We start from the raw sequence: 18,666 nt of genomic DNA on the forward strand, positions 1-18,666 counted from the left end.
GTACTTTAATAAGCTCATTATAAGACTGAAAGACATTATCAAAAGTGTTTAAAAATATGCTCATTCATTGCACTTGAAACTTTCTGCTTATGCAATAAGAAACTGCAGTATGTAAAGTGAGTGAAGTTACAGTTAGGTAGTAGATGACTAATCCAAAGATCAGTATTACTACCTTCCACTGATTTTTCAAAGATCCAAATGAAATCAAAAGCTACTTTTAAGTAACACTTATATATATTAACCTTTAATTTCATTTAACTACAGACTATTTTGATCAAACCCTTCTCCTTGGCACATTTAGAAATCTCTAACAGGTAAATGGAAGGTGGAGTTGGCATCAAGTCATCTAAATCCATAAACAGGAATGCCATGGCAGATATAAGTTCAATGTCTGAGGAAAAGCAGACTAGAAAACAGAAATGTTCTGTACTGTTGTTTTGAATCTTAAGCAGGAAAGGGAGCAGCACATCAGTCTCTGTACAGTTTTGATGACTAGTTGACTGAAACTATGCAGGTGAAAAAAAACTTCATCAAAAATAAACATACATGCATAAATAACAATCATCATCATCACCACCACCACCACTGATACTTTGGAAACATTCTAAAGATAATATTACTAAGCTTTTCCTTTAAAATCTGGCTTCTTATTCTACGTCATCATGACATGATACGAAGTATTTTTTAAACTACATACAGTGCAGAAAAACTTGCCTATAAAGCCAAATATGGTTATAAACACAAATCCTAGTCCTGCTTAACCCATGTGTTGTTATAAAATTAGAAAAAACTTTCTAACCAAAAGCAGGCAAGCAACCAAGTAAGACCACCTAATAATCAATAGCTAAGGTGAAAAAACAAAAAATCAAACTTACAAAAAAAAAAAAAAATCAAGCATCCTCTTTATCATATAGTCAAGTGAATGGTTATTTCATGACAGATATTATCTAAAGTCATAAAACAAACTCAACAGACATGGTCAAATCAGTTAATATCAAAGGAAGTATCCTTATGTGAAACAAAATTACACTGAAATGCAGAGGTAGCAAGTGCTATTTCTGCAACTTAGTTAAATTTACCTAACCCTTCAGACTTTTTTTTTTATTATCCACATGTTCAAGCTTTTTAGACATTATTTGCCTATTCTAATTATTCTTTATTCTCAGGTTACCTCTCTATTCAGATAGGAAAGAAAACTAAATCCTAACAATAGTCAATCCCTACTCAGAAATAATGAGCAAGGATCACTGTACTGCAGATGCAATAATATACTACTATCTCAAAGTTTAAGAAATAAAAATATTCCTGCAGCACAACAGAGATTTCCTACATGACACAGTTCTTTCTCTGCTACCACTAGATTGCTGGTCCAGTATAGATTAAAGTAGATCAGGTTATTTCATCACAGCATTTGAAACTTTAAAATTCCACATCTTGAGCTTTCTTAGATTAAAGGAAACCTATACATTAGATAGTATAGACAATAAAAGGTGATTATCTTTTGCTTGTATATAAAGCAATTTTGGATTATTATAGTTGTTTTTGCAACTATATTTACACTTCATACTAAATCAAGATATTTATGGCAACGATCTTTTAACCCAAAATTTAAATATTATAAATTAGTATGTGGAATATGTGTATAATTAGTTTTCAAAGTCTCTCACATGTAAATGTTTTTGGTGGTTTTTTCCTCTCTTTATCTTACTGCGCTGAGGGGGAATAACACCGAATGTATGTATAATTTATGTGTTTAACCATAATAATTTTCCAATTTTTAATGGAAAAAATACCAGGTTCTTAAGTAATGGAGTATTTTTTTAAAACACAATAAGACAAATAATTAAATTTAAATCAATGAAAACAATTCCAAGGTACCCTTTAACACAAGATAATTAAACGAACAGTTTCTAGGATCATAAGGAAAGGAACATTTCCACTATGTGAATTCTTTGAATTCTAGAAACAAAATCTGAAGCTGCTGTTTAAATTTTATAAAATTCCTTTATAGGAAAAGTTGTCAATGTAGTTTTAAAAAGAATTTATATCATGGTGATATAGCAAAGAGTAATACGTTCAAGCTTGTGTTATTAACCACCTATAAGGGTACTCAATTACAGAATTCCTTCCACTTCTAAAACCACTTATAGTAGAACAATTTTTCTTGGAATACAGATCTTTCACATGAACAAGTATTTACACATCAGTTGTTTAATGAACCCAGTAAACAACTCAACTTTCTACCCCCTAAATTCAAGACTCTTACTACTACATGAAGCGGTTTCAAGGCATCTTTCTTAAAGTATTCCCAATAACACAAAATAATAGGTTTCTAATCAAATCATTTTATATGAATTTTCTGCTGAATGGTAAGTGAAAACTGGTTACATGCATTAGGATATCCAGCTTAGTAAGCTGCCCTTTACAGTTACTATTTTTGAATAATTATGTTTAAAGAAAATTCAGTTTGGAAACCTACTTTTCACAGAAGTCATTCAGAACACCCCAGTAACCTTCAGGAACAACAAACCATTCACAGTCACCTGGACCAATATTTATGTTAACTGAACAGAAATTGTTATTTTCTTGATGACCTGAAATGTGAAAAGAAAAAAGCAATCAGCAGACAATAAATTCTATAGAAAAATGTGTCTTTAGAAATGGAACCTTGGAAATGTTCAACAGAGAATGCTCCAGTGGTATTCAATAGTTTATCTGTATAGCATTTTTGTGTCAAGTCTAGTTTTAGAGCTGAGTTTGGTCAACTCCTAACTTATTCAGTAGGAGCTTCTGTGGAAGACAACCTAAATCATGGTTAAAAGCTTAGGTTTTGAAGCCAGGTTCCTTGGCTTAGTCATTATGTGAACCTGGGCAAGTTTCTAAACCTCTGACTCAGTTTCCTGTAAGATTTGATGATAATGATTCTGATAAGTCAATGGGTTGTTTTGAGGATCAATGAAGTAAGGACTGCTTCTAATAGTGCCTAATACATGGTATGTAATAAATATTAGCTATTATTGATTGATATTGTTACCACTTCTTACTTGTGAACTAATCCCCATTTCTCACAAGTAGTATTAGGACATCAGTAAAGAGGCAGGAAGTCTAATTTTCAAAATGTAGCTGCAGGAGTGGTATGAACAAAGATGGCAGAGCAGGGAACTTTGGGGGAACTCGCCAGAAACACACACACAAACACACACACACACAAAAATCTAGTGAAAACTGTCAGAAGCAACCTTACCAGAAATCTGGACAATAAGTCAAAGATTTATAGCAACCAAGCAACTGACAAAAAGAAAAAGTGACTTAAACACAGTAGGAGATCTTTATGTAACCTACCTTATCTCTACCTCCACCACCGGTGTGGCAGTGGACTTAAAAGAGTAGTTTGTATTGCTAGTGTGAGTGTCCCTGGTTCTGGAGGGAGCAGAGTAATCTTGTTCCCAAAGAACTGTGTTCTTCTGTTTTGTGTACGCTGCAGTTTCTCCAAAAGACTGACAGAAGGGACTTCTCTTTGTTTCACCTACCTCAGTACTCTATCAGGGCAAAGCATTTCAATGGAGGAGGAGCCCCCCCAAAACACTGTAAGACTAAAGAACAAGCTGATACCACCAAGGACAAAAACAAAACAAACAAAATAACCAGTTGGGGCAAACGATAGACATGCCAAAGGCTTGGAAGGAAAAGCTGGGGAGTGAAATTTTAGGGGAATAAAGGCTTTGAAAAGTCCCTGTGTATACTGTAGAATTTAGAAGCCAAACGCATACGCAGGGCAAGAGGTATGCTCAGAAAAAAACCTAAGAAGACCATAAACTAACCTCTCGCTGACCTTTGGGCTCAGTGCAAGCAAGGAAGTAAAAGCTAACGTAGAGTTGTAAGCAGCACGGCTAAGTATAGAAGGAGTGACTCAAAATGGAGGCAATCGGGACTTCCCTGGTGGTCCAGTGGGTAAGACTCTGCACTCCCAATGCAGGGTCCCCGGGTTTGATCCCTGGTCCAGGAACTAGATCCCACATGCATATGCTGCAACTAAGAGTTCGCATGCCGCAACTAAGAAGCCCATGTGCCACAACTATGAAGCCGCATGCCACGACTAAAAGATCTCGAGTGCCACGATGAAGACCTGGCGCAGCCAAAGTAAAATAAATAAATAAATAAATAAATAAATAAATAAATAACATGGAGGCAATCTGCAAAGACCTAGAGAATTCTTTTTTCTTTTTCCCACTCTGCTTTCCTTTTTTGGCCACCAGGCATTTAAAGAAATCCCTGTCATATCATGGCTGAGATAATTAACAGAAAGGAGACTTCAGTGCCCACACACGACAAGGAATACAGTCTTTGCAAAAATAGTGTGAATACTATATATAAAATAGGTAACTAACAAGGATAACTAGTAACTACTGTGTAACTCTACTCAATACTCTGTAATGGCCTATATGAGAAAACAATCTAAAAAAGAGCAGATATACGTATATGTATAACAGAAAAAAGAAAATAGTGTGGAAAGTCACTAAACAAAGAGATGACTATAGCCCACAGCAAGCAACAACAACAAATCTTAGAGAGGAGAATCTGATTTCTGTAACTGCTGCATCATAATATTCAAAATGTCAAAACACTAGCAGAGCACTATGCTAAAGGTACAAAGACTTCAGAGACTACATGACTACATCCTACAGAGAATATACTCAAATACCTGAAGTCAGTTTTCAACAAAAAATCACGAGGCATGTAAAGTAACAAGAAAGTATTGTTCCGTCACCAAAAGAAAAGGGAAAAAAAAGAAAGAAAGAAATTAACAAAAGCTATTCCTGAAAAGGCACAGACACTGGACTTACTAGGCAAACACTTTATATCAACTATCTTAAAATATGTGTAAAGAGCTAAAGAAAACCATGTAAAAGAACAAAAAGAGGGACTTCCCTGGTGGTGCAGTGGTTAAGAATCCACCTGCCAATGCAGGGGACATGTGTTCGAGCCCTGGTCCGGGAAGATCCCACATGCTGCGGAGCAACTAAGCCCGTGCGTCACAACTACTGAAGACCGCGCACCTAGAGCCCGTGCTCTGCAGCAAGAGAAGCCACCGCAATGAGAAGCCTGCGCGCTGCAACAAAGAGTAGCCCCCACTCACCACAACTAGAGAAAGCCTGCACAAAGCAACGGAGACCCAACGCAGCCGAAAAAATAAATTGAAAAAAAAGAACAAGGAGAATGATATCTCAACAAACAGATTATCAATGAAGAGACAGAAATCATAATAAGGAAGGAAATAAATGAAGCTGGAAAATATAATAAATGAAATGAATTCACTAGTGGGCTTCTCAACAGCAGATGTGAACAGGCTAAAGAAAGAATCAGCAAACTTACAGATAGGTCAAATGAAACTATACATTCTGGGGAGAAGAAAGCAAACAATGAAAAAAAATTCACAGACCCTAAGAGACCTGTGCGACATCATCAAATATGCTAACATATGCACTGTGGGAGTCCCAGAGGAAGAAGAGAAAAGGGCAGTAAGGATATTTGAAGAAATGATGGTCAAAAACTTCCCAAATTTGACAAATGACATGAATCTACATATCCAAGAAGCTCAAGGAACTCTAGGAAAGATAAACTCAAAAAGATCCACACTAAGACACATTAATAATCAAGCTGTAGAAACGCAAAGAAAATCTAGCAAGAAGGAAAAGAGAAGTGACTGTCATATATATGGATCATCAATAAAATAGCTGGTTTCATATCAGAAACCATGGAGGCCAGAAAGCAATGGCTTAACACATTTAAATTGCTGAAAGGAAAAAAAAAATTAACCAAGACTCTGGCAAAACTATTCTTCAAAAATAAAAGAGAATCTAGTCAATCTGCTCTATAAGAAATGCTAGAGTTTTTCAGGTTGAAATGAAAGAATATAAGACAGTAACTCAAAGCCCTATGAAGAGATAAAGGACCACAGTAAAGATAACTACGTAAGCTGAAGACTCACATTCCAATTTTGAAACTTACCTCAGAGGTAAAGTAATCAAACCTGTGTGGTATTGACATTAAGACAGAGATATAAATCAGTGGAAAAACATCAAGATTCCAGAAATAAACCCATACATCTATGGTCAACTGATTTTCAACAAGGGTATCAAGATCATTTAACAGAGGAAAAACTAGTCTTTCCAACAAATGGTGCTGGGACAACAGGATAGCTATATGTAAAAGAATACTGTTGGACCCTTAGCTCATACCATACCCAAAAATCTAACTCAAAATGGATCAAAGATCTAAATGTAAGAGCTAGAACTATAAAAATCTAAGAAGAAAACATAGAGGCAAATCTTTACAACTCTGGATTTGGCAATGGTTTCTTAGATACAACACCAAAAGCATAAGCAACCAAAGGAAAAATGAATAAATTGAACTTCATCAAAATTTAAAACTTTAGTGCATCAAAGGACACAATCAAGAGAGTGAAATGATAACCTACAAAATGGGAGCAAGTACTGCAAATCATGTATCTGATAAAGAATTAATATCCAGAATATATAAAGAACTCTTGCAACTCAACAACAAAAGGACAAACAACTCAATTAAAAAATGAAGAAAGAACTTGACACTCATTTCCCCCAGAGTAGATATACAAATGGACAACAAGCACATGAAAATCAAAACCATAATGAAAAAACATGTCATATCTGCTAGGTCAGCCATAATAAGAAAAAAATGGAAAATAATCAATGCAGGTGAGGATGTGGAAAAATTGGAACCTTTGCACACTGCTGTCAGGAATGTAAAATGTTGCAGCTGCTGTAGAAAGCAGTTTGGAAGTCCTCAAAAAGTTAAATATAGAATTGCTATATGACCCAGCAATTCTAATTCTAGGTATATAACCAAAAGAAGTGGAAACAGGTATTCGAACAAAATCTTGTACATGAATGTTTACAGAAACACTGTAGTCACAACAGCTAAAGTGGAAGCATCCCAAATGCTCCTCAAGTGATGAATGGATAAAAAATGTTCTATATCCATACGATGGAATGTTATTCGGCCATAAAAAGAAATGAACCATTGATACAATATGGACAAACCTCAAAAACATGCTAAGTGAAAGAAGCCAGACACAAAAGGCAACATATTGTATGATTCCATTCATATGAAACATCCAGAACAGGTAACTCTATACAGCCAGAAAGCAGACTAGGGGTTGCGAGGGGCTGAGAGGAAGGGGGGAAATGGGATGACTACTTAATGGGTATGGGGTTTCCTTTTGGGCTGATGAAAATGTCTTGGAACTACACAGAGGTGATGGCTACACAGCACAGTGAATGTACTAAATGTGACTGAACTGCACACTTCAAAGGGGTTACTTTTGTTATGTGACTTTTACCTCAATAAAGAAAAATGTAGTTGCTCTTGCCATACCCTGTCTGTGCACACCACACCCTGACTCTTCTATATATCATAGTATGATGTGAAGACAGTACTCTTAATACTTACAACTGTCTCTTACCACAGGTAAATGGCTGGAATTGTTCATGGCATGGACTCCAAATAAAATTTACCTCTAATTAAAACTAGAGATGTTGGGACCCCATCATCTTATTAAAAACCTTTCAGGATAGAGCCTGAGAGCATCTCTAGTTTAGAACATAGACTGATCATAAAGTCCATTAAAGCAGGTAACATACCTATCTAGGTAACTCCAGGAACGAAGTGTTTGCCCCATGAAAAAGTATTCAAAATAATTTTTAAAATCTGAATGGAACTAATTAACATTTCTTCTAATACCAAGTTGTCTAATACAGTAACCGACCTGAAATATGGTAATATGAACTGAGATGTGCAGCAACTGCAAAGTACATACTGGATTTCAAAGACAATATAAAAAGGGGGGGAAGTCCCAATAATTTTTATACTGATTATATGTTAAAATGATAATATTTAGATATATCTGGGTTAAAATTAATTTCACCTCTTTCTTTTTACATTAATGTTACTATAAAATTTTAAGTCATATATGTGACTTGCATTATATTTCTATTGGACAGCACTACCCTAAGGGAATTCTTTAGAGAATTCTTTAACGTTCCATAGGACACTTCTGAAAAACTAATACCCCCAACAGTCTAGACACAAGTGACAAAGTGATCTATCAAGTTTGCTTTCCCCTTGATCTGTAATGAAAAACGGCATTCTTTGATGTGGGGATAATACTATTTGCATAAAATAATTGAAATTGATGAGAGAAAATTTCGGTTGAGATGAATCTTAATAGAACCAGTCCAATACTACATGCATAAGAAAAATGAACTCTAGAGAGTTCAAATAACTTGCTTAGCATTTACATTGGAATCTAAATGACAGAGCAGGGAGTAGATAGGTCTTCTGCCATTTATTCCAGAACTGTTTCCACTTTATCCAATTATGGATAAAATATCACAAAATTAGGCTTCCAATGGCCTGAGGACAAAAACTACAGCCTCATCCTGGCTGTACATTAGAATCCTCTGGAGAACTTTTTTTTTTTTTTTTTAAATATGGATGCCTGGGGCTTCCCTGGTGGCGCAGTGGTTGAGCGTCCACCTGCTGATGCTGGGGACATGGGTTCGTGCCCCGATCCGGGAAGATCCCACATGCCGCAGAGCGGCTGGGCCCGTGAGCCATGGCCGCTGAGCCTGCGCTCCGCAACGGGAGAGGCCACGGCAGTGAGAGGCCCGTGTACCGCAAAAATAAATAAATAAATAAAATATGGATGCCTGGATCCCAATCTCCAGATATTAGTCAACTATATATTTTTTAAAACTTTACCAGAAGATTCTAATGAGCAGCCAGAACCGGGAACCACTGACCTACGTAACCCAGACGCAAGCATAGACCTATTCTGAAACAATTTTTTAGCTACAATTAAATAAGCAGGTAATAAAGAAGGAAGCGATCTGTCCTCAAACCATGGCTACCTTAAGTAGCAAACAAGCACATGAGGGTGATATGCTGCCTGTAGGCACTGGTATAACTGAACTCGTTATTACCAACACCCATCCTAATTGTTAAATATTTTGAACATCACCCTGTGAAATTTCATGTCAATTAAAGGGAGCACAAAAAAGATGATACATTAGTATCGGACAGAATTTTAAGTCTAAAACCAATGTAACTTCATTTTACAAATGGAGAGAAAAAAAAAAGACCCAGAGAAGAAATGTGACTTGCCAAAGTGACAAGCCTAGTTAGTGGTAAAGTCTGGACTAGATACTATGGTGAGTCTAGTAATGTCTCCACATCAAGTGTCGCTGTAAACTATACATTGTAACCCAATAAGACGATTGCAACCTACACCTTCTTTTTTAAATGAAATAGAATGGAATAGATTAGAAAATGTATTGTTCTATGAAAATGTTTTTGTATACATACATGTGCACTAGGTCATAATATAAAATATATTTCTTATTGTGATTGTGGTAAAAATAAGTTTAGAAAAAACCGTCACACTGCAGTAGATGGGATCAAAAATAGTCTTTAAGTCACAGGGACTTGTTTTCCCAGGAGTGTTCCAATGACCGTGTTTCCAGATTACACTGCTATTGTTTCAGGGATATTACATTTCAAAAAAGATACTACCAAGTGGAAAAATCTTAATAATCTAAGCTCAGTTAAAGAGCCAAATCTTGTAATAGAAATAAGCCTTTCAGTTTCATTCATTATAAATGGAAAGAATCCAGTTCTCTTTTTCATGTTTCACATTTTGATCAATTTGTGTGTCAATATGTTAGTTCATAAAAGTTACCTGGTGTTCTACTTCCTGGAACTCTCATGTATAGCTGAACTGTGTTCATACCCAGTATGGTATGACCAACGTGGCTTAGAAGATTTCCTGCTGATACGACACGCACAAAAGCAGGAAGTTTAGTCAGCTCATGTAGCTGCAACTTCCACCTGCAATAAAGTATCATATCAGATCAAGAGTGAAACCCTGCTATAAATATTTGTAGAAGTTAACCATTTCTTCAAAAATCTTGTGTTCCAATCAGAAAAATAATCAAATCTATAAATATTTTACTTTTGCATAGGAAACCCTGGAATGCTTAAACTTTTTAATTTTGCAAAGAAAACTTCCTAACAAAAAGCGTAAAAATTATTAAGTAAATAAAAGAAAAAAACTGACTTCCCTATTTTTATAATTGTTGTATAATTCTATTTTATAAATATATTTTATATAATTATAAATATAATTTTATGGTTGTATAACTACATATAGAAAGGTCTTGATGAAAATTTGTACAAGAGTTTTTAAGTCAAAGAAAATAATCACAAAGCCTAGCAAAAATAATTTGGCTAAAACTTGTATATCAACTTAGAAAAATGACAAGGAACAAAACAGAAGAGAAAGTTGTAGAAAATTCTCAGTCTTGCTAATAGGAAACCTCTTTGCATCAGTTCACAGAAACACTACTATGAAGACTTACTTTTTGTCATCAGACAGGTCAATGTTGGTCCCAAACTTTATGGTTTTAAAGGGTCCTTTCCTTCTCCTCCCAGAACTTAAAAAAAGAGATAATATTAGAAACATGCCTTTTAAACAGAAATACTAAGTGGACTTTACAAATGACTTACTTATCTGAAGATGTAGATTCATTATCTGAGTGGTCTTTATGGTGACTTCTTTTCTCATTTTCTTCCTATAGATTAAGCAAAAAGCAATCCAGTTTAATATGTATTCTACAACCAGATATCCTTTCCATCATACAATTGAAAAGTTTACATATAGATCAGTGGTGTTACCTACAGACCTCTTTCACATGAAAATTTCTTCAAAGACCACATTAAATAGAAAGCCAAGAAAAGTCAAAGCTCACTGGCATGGTATCCAACCTCCTCCATAGGCCACAAAGTTATCCTGAGTTCTTCCTTATTAATATTCTTCTATAAGGGGAAAAACTAGAGATTCTCATTCTTGGCCCATTTTCAAGAGAAGAAATTTAAGGAAAGTTGAGAGGCCTAAGAAGTGTCAATCTTGATTATAAATTTCCTAAACTAACAGAGGTGTGTGCGTGTGTATGTAGCTATATATGTATGGAATACATAGGGAAGGGGGGAGGGTAAGATGTTCTCTATTCTTTATTACAGACAAATGGAAGAAGTTCTTCCTGGGTTAAATCTTTTCTTTCCCCCACAATGAATTATACATGAATGATAAACATTTACAACATTATTAAGTAAATTAAGTATTGGATAAATATAGGTGCTTTTCAATGAAAATATTACTATTATTTATGATTTCTGTGTCACAGACATGGTATCTCTTAATACTGTCCTACGATTTCTGAGTTAACTATACTTAGTGACATTTTGGTCTCCCTCCTTCTAAATGTATATGTTTTTTAAACATTTGTCAAATTTTCCACACATAATGGTCCATATCTCCAAGGCACATATAAGAAATCACTGTTTCTTTGATTATGGATCCCTTTCCATTTAAGTACCGTGCCTCTCATCTTCTTCTTCCAAATACTCCTTTGATGATCTCTGAATCCTGCTTACTATCTATTCTTTTCTGACCGTAATACTACCACAGAGTTGAAGTATCTCAAAAGTCTGAACCAGAGAGACTTATATGGACAACAAATTCACTGCAACTTGTGAAAGTTGCAGGATAGTTTTTATTAAATGAATTTCTCTATAGGATATGGGGAGTGGTAGTAAAAAAGGAACACAAATATATGACTAGCAGGTACAAATGTTGCCTTGATTGAAAATGTGAACTTGAAAATTTTAAACAGAGATAAGCAAATCTAATGAACTACAAATTAAAGACTTGCAGGCGCATATTAAATTTCAGCTGTGGGATATGTACAGGAACAACTTAGTACAGATAAGTGTTTGAGTAATACATTTAATAAACTCACTTTTATGGATGTTTTATGTTCATTCATAGGAGAATTCAAAGTTCTCACTTCATTGCTGAAGGATTTTAATAATGCCTCATTGCTGAAAGTCCTATGAGTCTTTTAATAATAATCCTGATTATTTTTCAAAGTTTTATTCTTTTATTTTCTGTATATTTTGAAATAATTTTTGCCTCTCCTGGAGTTCTCTCTTTCAAACCGAGATGGGTAATGCTTCCTGGGGGAGTTATATATCAGATAATACTAACCTGGTAGAGTTTAATGGGAAGGAATAAGACAAGGGACTCTGCAAGCATAAAGCAAACTTAAGATTTAGTTTATCATCTAATATCAGTGGTTCCCAATCAGGGATAATTTTGCCCTGCAGGGCACATTTGGCATGTCTGGACACATTTTTGATTGTCATAACTGGGATAGGGGTTAAGGGGTGTGCTATGGACATCTAGAAGGTAGAGGCCAGGGATGCTACTAAATATTCTACAATACACAGGACAGCTCCCCACAACAAAGAATTACCCAACCCAAAATGTGAATAACGCCAAGGTTAAGAAACCCTTCTCTAAACAGAAATATCCCAGAAATGAGGGAGACATCTCACTAGAAAGTAACAATATTTATCAACCCATAGGTTTGCTTAGACTTAGTAGTAAGAGCAAACCGGATAGCACTTATAAAGTATGTTATAATAATAAACTATTTTATATAACATAAAATGAGATGTTTACAAAAGTAAAGCGCCCTTTCAAAGTAAACTATAAAATAATAAAACAAATGATCTCTAAAATAAAATAATCTTCAGGAAATAAATACTTACTCTCAATGATTCCTGGAAAGAGGAGGCCTGGTACTGTGCATATTTAGCAATTGTAGTATGAGATCGATTACTTTCACAGTGCCAGATTTTCTTCGTTCCAGTGGGATCCCAGTTTTCATCTGCTGGCTGCAACAACTGTGTCCTCACTTCCACCATGTGTTCATTGTTAGCTTCTACCAAAACTTTGGTAGAGAAAAGTCCCAGGTCTTCATAAATAAATAAATGTAGTTAATAAATAGAAATTATATTTGGAATAATGTTTTTTAACGTCTTTACTGGAGTATAATTGCTTTACAGTGTTACTTTCTGCTGTATAACAAAGTGAATCAGCTATATGCATACATATATCCCCATATCCCCTTCCTCTTGCATCTTCCTCCCACCCTCATATATACACTACCAAATGTAAAATAGAGAGCTAGTGGCATAATATTTTTAAAGTGTGTTTTTTTTTTTTTAAAGAAAAAAAAGGAAAATGTTTCATGGTGCTCTATCCAATCCCCCTAAAAACTAACCAGGAACTCTGCACACCCTGAGCTTTGTGCCAGATTTGCACAACCATACGCTGAAGCCCTGGACCTAATCGTCATGCCATCAACAGAAGGAGAATAATCAAGGGGCCAGGGGCTAAAGATTCACTTGTTTATTCAATCTCTGCAGGTGACAGGAACCACTTAGGGGGCTACAGTACTTATTAGTAATATCAAATTTTACCTATATTTTATCTTAAAAATTTCTTCTATTAGTCAACCTAAATCATAATTATAATTATATAACTGGATGAAAATAAAAGCTAAATTAAAACAACAAAAGTTAATTTAACCATTATCATCGTATCTTCAAGTTATGGATTAAAGAAGTAATAAGTACTCTTTCTCTCTCTCACACTCATTAAAATGAAAATGCGAAAAACTACAAAAGAATAGAAAAAAGTTTCTGCCAGTGCTTTAGAAGTTAATAGACAGTAAAGGAAATATATACACTTTTCCTTTTTCTTATTTAAAGCTTACCCAACTTAAGAGCTCCAGCAAGGCCACGTATTACTGTAACAGGGTTGTTTGGATTTGTACAAAATTGGTGTAATGGAGGAAAGAAAGCATCACGTTTATTTTCCAACTGTAAAATTAAAACGTATTGTTAGATCTCCATAAAGCAGACCTTTTAGAAAATATTACGCCAAATTTATATTCATTATTTACTGCAATTTAAATAAATAATACATCCTATGTGTCGTTATTCCTGTTTTATGTTTTATAGCATTTTATCACTATGTCTTTTGATTCTAATTGTAATTAGTAACCACATACATTTCTCTTGTCCATTGTATCTTGAACAAAATACGTGGGAGAGATACAGAAGAAAGTCCTATCACATGCTACAATGTGGATGAATCTTGAAGACACTTTAAGTGAAAATAAATCAGTTACAAAAAGAAAAATTGTGTATAATTTCACTTATATGAGGTATCTAAAGTAGTCAAATTCATAGAAACAGAAAGTAAAGTGGTGGTTATCAGGGGCTGGGGAGACCAGGGAAGAGGGAGCTGTTTTTTAATGTGTATAGAATTTCAGATTTGCCAGATGAAAATGTTCTGGAGAGCTGTTTTGAAACAATTAGAATATACTTAACACTATGGAACTGTACACTTAAAAATGGTGAAGATGATACATTTTATGTTATGTGGTTTTTCTCTTATCACAAAAGAGAGGGAAAAAATCAGTATTTAAAATAATATTACCAAAATGAAAGCAGGCTGAAGAAGACAACCCGTAAAATAAATAATAATTTTGCATTTTCCCCCCTCAGACCTCAGTATAAAAGTTTTATTACACGTGTATCCCAGTGCTTCCCTTACATACTAAAGGATTAATATGATAAACAGTTGGCTCCTGGAGGGTGAAAATAGGGTCAAATCTCCAAAAACACTCAATAGTTTAAAATTTCTTCATTTGGGGTAGAAGTGGGAAGATGGAAGGAAATGGGGTAGGAGGACCTATTTCAGAGAAACATAAATAAGAGTTGCTTTGATTGAACTCTTATCAACTTCCTATACCACATGTCTAAATGTCCATTAAGTAAAAGTAATCCCCAGTTTTAAATAATCTATTAAGCTTTTTAATGACATATTTATTATCACATTTTATGTTCTCGAACACTTTTTTTTGAAGGTAAATATCTTTTTTTTTTTGGTAGATGTATAAACAGAATGAATGTTAAGATCCTTACAACTAGTAGAATGCAGATTTAAAACACAGCTTACGCAAAAAGAAGTTACACTTTTAGGTAGTTTTTGCCTAAATCTGCTCAAAACTGGGTGCAGTAAAAAGTATTTCTCACTACTGTAATGTAATCGCAGTTAATAGCTGAGAAGGCACGTTTTAAATGCTATTACAAAATCTTTTTGAATATATCATTTTTTTCCCCAAAACATTCAAGCTGCTGCCAATAATTCTGAAGTTTCCTAAAGGGCATCCATATTGATTTAAAGCAAGATTTTATGAAAGACAGGTAGGTGCAAACACTGGTTTGATTTACTTCTAGTCAGTCAATTCAGACTCACATAAATACTAGGTGTAGGTGGATTCAACTTGTCCTTTGGCAAGGGAGGGTATGGTGAAGATGGTGGTCTTGGAGGCGGACATTTATCCAATAAAATGCTACTGTTAGATAAGCCATTTTTACCTAGATTCCTTAAAAAAAGAAGAAGGGAGAATAAATCAGCTGTACATCTATTTAGAAAACAGAAAAAAAAATCCTGAATTAAGTCCTAATTAAATTACTGGGTAGTTGCACAAATCCATGAGATTTGGATCCACCAGGAAGAAACTGAGAACAATTATTCATTTTAGTAATTACTTAGCTTGATTCCTATATCTCCCACTGAAGAAAAGTAATAGAAAAGATACTAAAACACATGAATTATTGATGACATTTCCTTATTTCACTGGTAATTTTCCAATATATTTTCTTTACCTGAAGAACAAACACAAACTCCAGTTTTCTCTCCACCAACTTCCACCATCAGATTCTTTCCATTAAATGTGAAAACAATAACTTGACCAAAAAAGGTCTATTGTAGGTAATAGTAAAAACAGAATATATCTCTCTTTCTATGTCTCATCTTAATAACTATAACTGGAATATCTTAGTGACAATTCTCAAACCTGAAAAGACCTTTTCCTTTCTTTTCTCAAATGTTGGAAAGAATTTTCCGTGTAACTCCTTGGCAAAATTCAGCAAGACTCCAACCTATTAAATTTTATAGCTAATTATACCAATTTTTAAAATGAGGCATATAGTTGCTATCCATTAGCTGACACTCTAAATAATTATTACTTACTAGTATTTGGTGTTTCTTTTTCTTTAATGAAGGTATCATGTTTGTTAAATTACAGATTATTAAAATATGGTAGAATTATTCCCAAACTGCAATTCTTTTAGTGTAAGAAAGAAAAAGAAAGATATTTCCAATTTCCTAACGTTTCTACCTAACTCAGAAAATCAGCAAGATATAATTTTGAGCTTTCAAATCATTCCAGAGTAACTAACCTACCTCACCCAATTATTACAAGTTCAAAACTAATCATTAAACTATCAAATACTCTTAATATATTAAAATTTCAGATAAGAATTTCAAAACTGTAATTATGGTAGGGAGTTTAAAACTTAGTAATTTTATTTACTGAAGAAGGCACTAGCAAATTTGCATCATTAATAATAGAATAAAGGTTGAATCAAAATTAATTTTTCTTATTTTGCTATGTTTTTCTAGCAGTGGAATTTTGTAGCTTTTGTAGCACTGGAAAAACCTTACAATCAGCCTGTTTTGGTTGGCTCTAATGAAAACTAAGGCTTGAAATTTCACTGTTACACACTTTTGAGATGTTACACTATAGCATCACGGTGACCCTTTTTAAATTTTCTCAACTCGAGTAAAAACAAGAGTTCAAGACAAGTATCAAAGAATGAATTAAGTTTAAAATAACTTTTTTTTTAAAAGTACGTGAAAATAGTCATTAAAGTGAAATTTTAAGTTCAACTTAACATTTAAGGTTAAAGGTTAAATAAATGAATATTCTACTCATTACCAGCTTTCAATGTATCTCTCCACAAGTAGGAGTGCCCTGTACATTTAAAGATAGACATGACATCTAACCTCTTAAATTTAGGTATAAAATTGTTATTAACTTATAAACTCCACGGCAGTAGAAAATACTTGGCTGGGACTAGTAAGGAAACAATTCAATTATCATTAAACCAATGCCAAGATAAAACATTCACTTACAATTTCCACATAAATAATTAAGTTTTCATGCTGAATTGTGTATCTACCACTCTTCAACTTTAGAATTTAAACAAAATATGACTCCAAATACATAAAATTTGTTTGCCAGAGCAGGAGATGGACATACTGTATAGTACTAATTAATATTTTAAGGAATTGGACCAAGTATTTTAAGGATATGGACCAAGTATTAAAACTGTACCATAAAAGAGCATCTCATACTAGTTAAACATGACACAAAAATTTAAGCTTCTACAACATTCTGGACATTGAGAAATGAGGCTAGAAAATAGGGTGTGATTGATTAGCAGAATTCTGCTTCTGTCATTTCTACAATTCTGTAACAATTAAAAGAAAAAAAAGCAAATGGGAAAGTAAATAAAACAAAGAAAGCTGTAGCTGCCTTTATTTTAAAATAGAAAAAAAAAGTGAGGCATGACTAAGGGAGCTGAAATTGACTCAACCATTGAATGCTGCAATTACAATTTTTAAACAAAAAGGAAGCCAAAGTATTGTAACTGCCTTCTGATGTATAGCACTGACCACAAAGATGAACCCAACAAAAAGTCAGATTAAAAATAACGAACACTTTAAAGACTAACCACATATGTGAAAATAAGAGGGTACTTGAGAATGCACTATGCAATCAAACTGTATCTAGCAGTTTCTTACTGTATTTCAAACATTGATTCCCTGCCTATTGAGGTCAAGTCTGGAACAAACAGGAACTTCCCTTAAGGAACTGATGATGTAGGTAGCTGTCTATATAGTGACTATAACCTTTTTCCACTGAAAATGCTAACGCAAAGATAGAGATGTGGATAACAGGAACAGACTTTATCTTCTGAACACGTAAATGCCCAACACTTTATAATGCTTCAAGCCAAATAATGAAACTTTAATACAATAATCCCAAGTGGAGAAAGGCATTAAAGTTAAAGAAGCAGGTGCTGGAAAGGATTTAGACAATATCCCATTTTAAATCCTTTTCTCCCATCTTGAAACTCTTTCCCTGAGCAAAGTAGAGTAAGAAGAAATTAGTCATTGCCCAATTATTTTAAATTTTGGCTTAAACTTAATTTCAAATTCACCCTCATCATTTGGTAGAGAAATGAAACCGTGCTCTGTAGATAAACTGACCTACACTTTAATTATCTTTTGTTATGAAGTTCCTACACCAGAAACATCAAGTCTCTTGCACCTATGTCACTTTCCCCTTCTAAGTTCTGGACCCCTGCCCAGCTCAGGACACTACCAACAGAACAGAAATGGCAAACAACATGACACATACCATTTGCCACCTTGACTTTTCTCTAAGCCTCAGAAGATTTTTATCTCCACTTTATCAGAGCATTTTTTTCTTGTCTCTTCATTAAAAAACTGAGGTCTAAATTTACTGAAATAACCCAAGCAACCCCACAGGTCTATAGTGTTTTGGTGTATCTAGCTACTACAAATTGTCTTTAAGAGTTAAGAGCTGAAAATAAATCTCTAAAAATGTACTTTAAAATTCTGAAGTCAACATTTATATACACCTCAAAACTGAGATGGAAAAGAGTATAATCTTTAATATATTAAACACCATCACACCTAGTTACCCACAGCATAAGACTTTATTAATGAAAACTTAAGGTAACTGCTACTGTATACTGTTTATAACTTGTACCTCCATG

At 34.2% G+C, this 18,666-nt stretch overlaps 1 protein-coding gene across 1 annotated transcript in view; it reads right to left on the reverse strand.

Moving 5' to 3' along the window:
* KDM6A (lysine demethylase 6A) overlaps nucleotides 1-18,666 on the reverse strand; it is a 204,571-nt gene that overhangs the window by 22,123 nt on the left and 163,782 nt on the right. The window contains 7 exon segments of the mRNA XM_019943503.3: nucleotides 2,480-2,594; nucleotides 9,776-9,924; nucleotides 10,455-10,529; nucleotides 10,603-10,667; nucleotides 12,709-12,914; nucleotides 13,719-13,824; nucleotides 15,269-15,398. Coding sequence (XP_019799062.2) covers nucleotides 2,480-2,594; nucleotides 9,776-9,924; nucleotides 10,455-10,529; nucleotides 10,603-10,667; nucleotides 12,709-12,914; nucleotides 13,719-13,824; nucleotides 15,269-15,398 — 846 coding nt within the window.

The sequence above is a fragment of the Tursiops truncatus genome, chromosome X (assembly GCF_011762595.2).
Source record: "Tursiops truncatus isolate mTurTru1 chromosome X, mTurTru1.mat.Y, whole genome shotgun sequence".
NCBI lineage: Eukaryota > Metazoa > Chordata > Mammalia > Artiodactyla > Delphinidae > Tursiops > Tursiops truncatus.